Source organism: Camelina sativa, chromosome 8 (genome assembly GCF_000633955.1).
Source record: "Camelina sativa cultivar DH55 chromosome 8, Cs, whole genome shotgun sequence".
Lineage (NCBI taxonomy): Eukaryota > Viridiplantae > Streptophyta > Magnoliopsida > Brassicales > Brassicaceae > Camelina > Camelina sativa.
In genome coordinates this window covers 9,547,709-9,556,976 of record NC_025692.1, presented here as the reverse complement: position 1 = coordinate 9,556,976, position 9,268 = coordinate 9,547,709, and the positions used below count along the sequence as shown (strand labels likewise).

General features: G+C 32.5%; 2 protein-coding genes across 2 annotated transcripts; one reads left to right on the top strand and one right to left on the bottom strand.

Moving 5' to 3' along the window:
* Window positions 277-1,390, top strand: LOC104706807. The gene is made up of 2 exons (XM_010423035.2): window positions 277-862; window positions 949-1,390. The coding sequence occupies exons 1-2, from the start codon at window positions 516-518 to the stop codon at window positions 1,358-1,360; spliced, it is 759 nt and encodes a 252-aa protein (XP_010421337.1). The 5' UTR covers window positions 277-515; the 3' UTR covers window positions 1,361-1,390.
* Window positions 4,756-6,530, bottom strand: LOC104706806 (uncharacterized protein PF11_0207-like). Its single transcript, XM_010423034.1, has one exon. It carries the CDS (start codon window positions 6,317-6,319, stop codon window positions 5,027-5,029), a length of 1,293 nt encoding a protein of 430 aa, XP_010421336.1. The 5' UTR covers window positions 6,320-6,530; the 3' UTR covers window positions 4,756-5,026.

Here is a 9,268-nt window from a genome sequence, read left to right as displayed (position 1 = left end):
GTTAAATATTTTTGTATCTATTTTTACAACCCTAAAGAGATACTTCTTTCCATTATGATACAAATTGTTTCCTATTTTTAATCTTGTCAAATAAAAAATATCAAAAAAATACAGAAGTGAGAAGCAAAAACTAGAAGAAGAAGCCTTTAAGTTTTACAGTTGTTTAATTTACCAAAATCACGCATACTCATACACATACACAGATACTATTATATAATACAAATTTCCCAAAAGCCAAGAGGATATATATTTTATCCAATTATATCGTCCTTATCGTCTTCTTCCTTCAATTTTAATTTTTTTTATAAAAAAAAAACCTTATCCCTTCTCTCTCATCTCTTCTCTCTTATTGTCCCTGCTATGGCGATTTCTACTATTCTCTGAGTCCTGATCTTTAAAATTGATGAGACAGAAACTTCAGAAAGAAAAAAAGAGTAAAAAGAAACACAAAACACCGTGTATAGATTCCGACCAACTCTGTCTGATTTTTGCTGATCTGAACAAAGTACGGTTTGATGGAGTTGATGGCTAAACCAACGTTCTCCATCGAAGTCTCTCAATACGGAACCGATCTACCGACCTCGGCGACGACGAGGGAGAAAGCTTCGTCTTCTTCATCTTCTTTCGAGACAGCAAACGAAGAAGAATCTGGTCCTCTAAGCCGTCCCGGAAGTGGAATCTGGTCAGGACAAACCGCTGATTACTCATCTGATAGTTCATCAATCGGAACACCTGGAGATAGCGAAGACGACGACGACGACGAAGATGATGAACAAAGCGAAAACGATGACGTTTCTTCTAATGAACTAGGGCTTCGTGGGTTAGCTTCTATGAGCTCTCTTGAAGATTCTCTCCCCTCAAAGTATTAACACTTTCTATTCATTCCTCTGTTTTCTTGAAAATCGTATCTTTTTTTTAGGGTTCTTGATTTGGTTGTGTAACTTGCAGGAGAGGGTTATCGAATCATTACAAAGGGAAATCAAAATCATTTGGGAATTTAGGAGAGATCGGGAGTAGTAGTGTGAAAGAAGTAGCTAAACAAGAGAATCCATTGAATAAAAGAAGAAGATTACAGATCTGTAATAAATTAGCAAGGAGATCGTTTTATTCTTGGCAAAACCCTAAATCTATGCCTCTGTTACCAGTTAACGAAGATGAAGATGATGATGATGATGAGGAAGATCTGGCATCTGGGTTTGATGAGAATAATAAATCATCGAGTGATGATGATGAACAAGGAGGAGTTGGTAAAGTGAAGAAGGCTGTTGCGAGGAAAGGATCTTTCAAGAACAGAGCTTACATGTCTCGGAGTTGTTTTGCACTTTCAGATCTGATTGAGGAAGAAGATGATGATCAATAATATAATTTAATTGCAAAATGCAATGATGAATTTTTTTTTCTTTGTTCATAAGTTTTTTTTTTGTTCGTTCTGAAAATTATTATTAATTTTAATTTTCGTCGAGCGAATTAATGTTTTCGTTTTAATTTGGATAAAATTAAAGTTAATGATAAAAATTAATTTTGAATCGACGGGAGAAAAAGTAATCAGACTAATTAAATGAGTGTTTTTGTTCCTTTCTTTTAGCTTATCTGTTTGTTGTCCTTTTTCTAATCTTCTCATCATCGATTCTCTTGTTTTTTTGTTTTTTTAATTTTTTATTGTGAAAGGTCAAGTCAATATTTGTTTGTGGTGGGAGCAATAATATCCCAAGTCCAAATATAGTGCCCTTTAAATTAATTGATTTAGATGGAAAAATATGTACTGTTATCTTATAATAATGTGGAAAGTTTAAGCATAAGTATCTATTTGGTTTGGTAGATGATGTCCAAAATATTTGGATGACATTAGCAAAATGAAGTTGGTCAAAACTTCTTTTGGTAAATATTGTTATTTTTTTACATATAGGTAAGTGACATAGTTATTTTGGTGTAAGATTTTTTTGTTGTTGCGGTAAGAGATGCGGAGTTTTCGAGTAATTCTTTTTTGACCAAAATCAATATAGTAACAATAGGATGCACTTTGGAGAATTTTGTAGAATTTTTAGCTGTTAACACTTCAATATTTTAGAGAATCTTTAGCTGACAACTCTTTTCATTGTTGACACTTTAACATTTTAAAAAATCTTAAGCTGACACCTTAGTTAAAACATACAGTCAATCAAATTAGAAAAATTAATACAGTTCAACTTTGATATCTAATAATATTTATATCTCCTTCCATGTCAAATTTTTAGTTAATTTACTGTATTTTTGAAAAATAGCTCAAGCCTAATAGACTAATAGCAAAATATCATTACATAGAAATCTAATTATACTTATAATTAAAAGCCAAGTAAATAGCCTAAGTCGTAGAAAAATAAATAGGTGAAAAAATGGTTGTCGTTCAATTACTCAGCAAACCCGGATTATGAGATCGAAATGTAAAGATCCTATTTTTAACTGTTGACCTGATGATTATGGAGATCGAATCCGAAAAATTGTGAGAACTACGGTGAAGTTTGTTGTTTTTTTCCCTCCACATCACTTTCTATTTTCTACTCCAAAATACTTTAACTTAACGGATATAGTAGGAAATATTGGAATATTGGATGTTCATTAGAGATAACAAAGTAATCAACCAAAATGACGATGCTGATTTGTATTTCTTTGGAGAAGCACTTTGAATTTGGTAAGAGGTACGATAAACCACAAAGCTTCACAGATCGGAATTATCTCTGGCAATAGAAAGATAATGAAAGGTAAGAGTATAAACGCTGTCGGAAAGCTACAATGAGATGATATAGTTAAAGTATGTGGTAAGAGTCAACACAGGTTTTGGCGTGAGTTGGTTGAAGAGAGACGAAGAGGATGAAATTATGTATTTCTGGTTTCAATTTCTACATGAAATATTCACGAAAGATATACTCACAACATTTTCGTATAAACTCTCTAATAGAGCTACTAATCCTCTTGCTTCTCTCAAAATAAGAGCATGTAATAGACCATGATTCTAGACTACATAACATTAGTTTGTTAAGTGTTAGAGATTTAAAGACCAATATATTGTTTACTTTATTAGTTTTAAACACATCTTATAAAAATATATTGCACATACCCTAAGTATTTACTCATTTTCTTAAGATGAATGTTAGTTTGTTTTTGTTGCATTTTCTGATTTGCATATAGGATTTATTCCAAGTATAGTTTCTTTTTAACAATAATTTGTGCTCATTATCTATATAAGGAGAGGCTGTTAAACTTTATGCCTATACATGTTGCTACATTTGGAAATTTAATATTGATAATAATAGTTCATAATTTTTATGAGTTGTAATGAGAAAGCTAACACTAATAATGGTGCTCTAATACATCATAATACAAGAAAAAAACAAAATTAATTTTAGTCTATAATTTTATTACAATAATAAAATAAAAATAACCAGAAACAAATAATAACAAAAACCTAAAAACAAAATATTATTAATGAAAATTGTCAATATAAATAATGGTTTTTAGTTACAAACACCATACAAAAATTATCCTCTAAATAATTAAAATAAAACAATAGAAAAACAATCTTGCAGCATAGGGTGGACACAATCATAGTTATTATAAAAATGTAATGTAATTTTCTTAGACAAATTTTATTTAAAAAACTTGCTTTTACAATTTTTGACCCAAATCGAAATTTATCAAAATTTATGGAATGTCATCTGAATTACTATATCTGAAGTTGAATATTAGTTTGTACCTATTATAAAGAATTTTCTCCCTAGGTCCATGAAATTTTTTCACCAAAACCTGATTCCATAACTAGAGAAAGTATAAAACAAACAAAATCAGAAGTTTCAAAATTGTGAATAAAAAACAAAAAACAAAATTGGGGAAAATTTTTGTTGTTGAGGAAACAAGACGTGTTGTAGCCTCTTCTTTTTGTTCTTCTTTTGTTATTTTATTTTTGGTCACACAACAAGCGATTGTCAATTTGATATCTTCTCTTTCTGACGACCACGTGTCATTCAATTTCACTAAATTTGTGTCGTGCCATTTATGTTTGCTTTGCTTTGCTTTGTTACAATAAACTGTCAAAGTTGATATGAACTCTCTCTTTCTCTTTCTCTTTCTCTTTCTCTCTCATGTGCGTGTGACAAACTTCCACATTGGAAAGGAACCAAACACTTGTAATCCTTCTAGTCTTCTACTATCTCATCTCATAATGTCATTAATTCATTTGGGTTAATAAATCAGTCCATGAATAAGATATTATCAATTATCTAGTAGATTAACTAAATTATTCAGAATACTTTATATGTATAAGAAATAACAACAAGATAATTTTTTTTCTTTTTATATTTTTTCAAGTCACTTCAAGTTGGAGACAAATTAGATTTTGATATTATATAGTCGTACTAAACCATGAGCCCACTCGGCAACTAATGATGACCTCTCTTCCACGTGGGATTATTCTGTACCACACCAAAAGCTTCTCTAGTGGATGTATGTAAGTTGTAACGATTAATTTAATTACCTCTTTTCTATTTTTATTATATTTTCGGATCGGTAACACACAAAAGATTATGAATCTTTTTGCAGTACTAGAAAAGATAAAAATATAGAAATAACTAAAAATGGTAAAAGATAATGGTATATAATCGCATAAGAAACCAATATAAAAAGTTGAAAGTTTTATAATATCTTTTACCACTTTTATAATTGATTACAATGAAAAATATAGTACATTCAATATTGCAATGATTAGTAATCAAAACCTCTGTAAACAAATAGATTTTGCTGCATATAGTAAATAATAGGAGTATCTTGGAGTTAAAAGACATGACATATATTCACCAATGAATCCAATCCATTCAAACATATGATTAGGTGACTTTGTTCACTCCAAAAAAGCATACAATTTCACAAGAGAGAAAACTATAACAATGGAAAAAATGATGATTAGTACAGAAAGACAAAAAAAAAAGATAACATTAAAAAGCTAAAGATGATATTGTTTTTGTTGTTGTTGTTGTTGTGTGATATATCATATATATTACTTAGATGCAGCAGTTTCGTAGTCAATAACGGTTTGGAAAGCTCCAGCAAGAGCCAAAACTTTGTTCTTCCTCGGGTTCTCTTGCATCTTACTTGCTATTACATCGTTGTAAGCTGATGAAGATTCCTTCTTCCCTTTCACTACTTCCCTCTTCTTTCCTTCTCCTGACTCTTCTTCTTTCACCTTCTCCTTCTCCTTCTCTTCTCCCTTCTCCTCTTCTTTCACTTTTTCTTCTTCTTCTTTAACCTCTTCCCTTTCCTCTTCTTTCACTTCATTTTCTTCTTCTTTTTCTTCTGTAGTCTCTTCGACATTTTCATCTTCTTTCATGTCAATATCAACCTTCTCCAGAGTCTCATTCTCATCAATCTTTTCACTAACCTCTTCCCCGTCTTCACCCTTGTTGTCTTGTTCTTTTGTTTCCTCCACTTTCTCTTCCACTTCGGTTTTAACTTCATTGCTCAATTTATCTTCTAATTCTTTGATGACAACAGTGCAATCTTTCCCAACAGGAGGAACAACCGTTGTTGATCCACCACTTTCATTCTTCTCTTCACCGGATTCATCGGCTTGAACAACCTGATCTACTTGCACTTCTTTGTTTTCTTTTTCATCTTTTGGTTCTTCTATAACTTCAACAACTTTTACATGATCATCACCCTCAACCTTGAGAATCTCCTCTTGATGATCCTCCTGAGCGGACGATAGAGAAGCAGAATCCAAGGCAATCTCTTTATCAGATTCTTTCTTCACTTTAACATTTTCAGAACCTTCCTTTTTGCTCTTGGAAGAATTGCTACTACTGCTCAACCCGCTCTTCTTTGGGACCACAGGAGGCGATTTCGCTGTAGTACTGCCTCCTCTTGGAACGTTTCTGCTTCCATGGAAAGACGCAGAGCGTAGAGCTGTGGCAGGCTTCTCTCTAGGAACCGCTGGTCTATCTAGCGGGCGAGAAGGAGATACGTTGAGGGATTTTTGGATACGCGGAGTAGCAGAAGAACTAGAAGGAGAAGTCAAAGAAGAAGGAGGTCGATCAAAGGATCTTCTACGGAGAAGCTTCTGGTTATCATCAAGACTACTATTGTTCTTCTTCGAGAACTTGACTGGATCAGGTCTCGAACTGATTGTTGGTTTCAGATAGTTTGGTAAAGGCTTCTCCGGTTTCTGATCAGAACCATCTTCTGATGACACCGTCGACGACGAAGGTGGCTTTGGTTTTCTGCCGAGAGATCTGCTTCTGGTTAGGTTTGGGTTGTCCGGTTTTGCTTTTGTCGTGGTTGACGTCGTTGCCATTACCTCAAGTTGGATCAAAGAGAAGAAAGAACAATAGAAAGAGAAACGTGTATATCAAGGAAACAAATCTCTTTGGGTAAAAAATTAGGGTTTTCTATAAAATGAGATTCGATTACTTATGTGTTTGTAAAACGGAGCTTAAATCTCGCAATTTCTTGGGTGGTGGAGGCCATCAAACTCCTAACAAATTACTAAATCAAAAAAAACTAAATTATAACATTATAAAACGATTCCGGTCGTTATGGAGAACCGTTGACTTTAGTTTAAGCCGTTTCTATTTATACAAAGAACACCACCAACTGTATTTTGTTTCTTTTGTCTATCTTTTTGGTTTTGGACCGTTTCAATGTCTAGTACTAATAAGATAATTGTCCCCACGTCATTAGCATATATGATAAGATAACACCACGTAATTGCGACTTACGAGTTAACTAAATCGCCAAAAATAGGAATTAAACTAATTCAAAACAAATTATATATGTAAAGAAAGAAGAATGGGCTTGCTTAACTCTGATGGAACCCATTGTAGGAACGGTTCCACCAATGTTCTACATGCTATCCACTCCACTCATCCCAATTCCTTTTCAATCATTTGTTTTTCTTGTCGACATAAACTTTTCAATCATTTTGATTGAAGAAAAGAAATTATAGATTCTATGTTAAATCTCTTGCCAAATGGCGATGGTTGATACGACAAAGTTTGTGGCATGTCAAGAGTCACGATTAAAGATTACGATTTCTATGTGATAAAGATGTAGCAATAATAGATATGGATACAAACAAAAATCGTAGTTACTTTATAACAGGTTTTCTTGTAGTCGAAAGGTTTAATTTGTGGTGGGGTGGTGTGATGGTTCTTCTTCTTATTTAGACACGAAAATTAAAGAGACCAAATGTGTCTGGCTTTTGTTGCCACGCCTCATCCCTTATGCATTTTACCTAAAATATACTACTAAACCACACTTGCTATGGGAACTAATGTGCACTGATGTAATGGGCCCAATTTGAACATAAAGGCTAAAACCAACTCTATTTCGGTGGTAAAGTTAAAAGCCAACTCAACTAAAAAAACCTACATGTTGATGGGTACAACAATACAAACCGTATATGTCATATCACATCAATAATCATATTACTTGTTGTACCCCTCAATTTCGTGCAATCACCAATCATAACATTCTTTCTTCCATGTGACATGGTGATTGGTGCGAGAAGTAAAAGATTGTTGATATTTGAGGTTATGTGATAACTGTTGTAAAGTAATTAAACTAAATAAGGCAGAAAAAAAAAACTGCATGTTTTATAGTGGTATATGATGTGTTGATGTGATCGCTGCCGCTATAGTGGAGACATTGGCATGACAATAACTCATAGGCATAACATTTCAAAGCTTCCATTTTTTTGTTAGAAAACGAGCTTCTGGCAATTGAGTGAGAGGGATCCGATGATAGCCATGTATAACATTCGATTTTCATGCTTCCACAGAGTTTGATTTGGGTTAGGTTACATAAAATCGTTTGTAGTGATTTTCTCAAGTGTTTGGTCTGTTTCATTCAACAGCTTAGTGAAGCTCATGCATTTTTAAGAACATGTAGAAACTTGAACACACCATGTTTAAAACTATTGGGAGTGAGTTAGGCAGTCTAGCTAATTATGTAAATCGAGATAAAAGCATTTTGTTTGGATCAAGAGCCATCTCGTCTCGAATGTTCAATTTATGCTTGGAATATTATTTTTCTTATCCATGTATATGAGACATAGTTTCTAATGAATTATATGTATATATAATTTATTGCTCTTGGTCACCAAATAGCGATATTTTGGTAGTGGATATTTTCCAGATGATTTTTTTATAAAGAAATGTATATAATTTATGCGTGCTAAGTTGACAAACACTAGAGAATGCAATTGCATTTTCATACTAAATTAAAAAAAATAGTAATATATTTAACATATATAACTCTTCAAGAAAAAAAAAATTCCCTTCCATTGTATGACTTCAATAAATACAAAATAGTTAAAAGTGCATTCAAAGTAACATACGAATATGATTTATTTATCCAAAAAGAAACATATGAATATGATTAGATAACTAGATTGATAGAGTTCGTGGGAAACATTTCTTCACATGCAGTTCGAAATTATATTAAATTTATATCAAAATATGACCCCATGGAATTGTTCGTACGTATCTTTACAAAATCAAACTATATTGTTTCTATAGTGTTACCCTTACTCAACATTTTTATATGCAATTAATCAATTTTTGTATGATTATATAGTGTTATGTGTTGTGTTGCGTGCTTGCATGCTTTCTCTCGGAGTTAGGTACGAGACTACGAGAGAAGAAGAGAATAAGTACCTATAATATACTATAAATTATGTATCAATGTATGCAAATGCAACAACACATACAGATAGAAAAAGACGTATGACGTAGAAAAGCAGCTTTAGGATGATTCCAAAAATTTGTTTCTTCAAGTTGACATTTTTACAGATAAGTGTATGTATTCACGTCTGGTCGTGATGCTGCGTGGTCCTTTCACGCTCCCCACCCCTTAATCTCCTGTATATGTGTGTTCAGGAAATGGTGGGCTCTCGTTCTGAATTTTGGCTTTTGACTTGGGTCCATTTTGATTTAACCCTCTCCTCATCTTTCATCTTCCAATGAACAGATTTGATTTAGAAAATAATAAACCAATGACTTTTATGCCTACAATTATTATTTTATTAACGTTTTGAAGTTGTTTATAATTATAAAATGGTTTCGTTTTCTATCATGGATGTGGGATCTTATAATTAGTTTCTTCTCATCACGTCGCCTTTACAGAATGGACCAAATAGATATTATATTTGATTATTATTATAATCATCTCTCAACAAAAATATTGTCAATTTTTATGGTTGAGTATGACGTTTTTATAATTTTATCCAAAAAAAAAAAAAAAA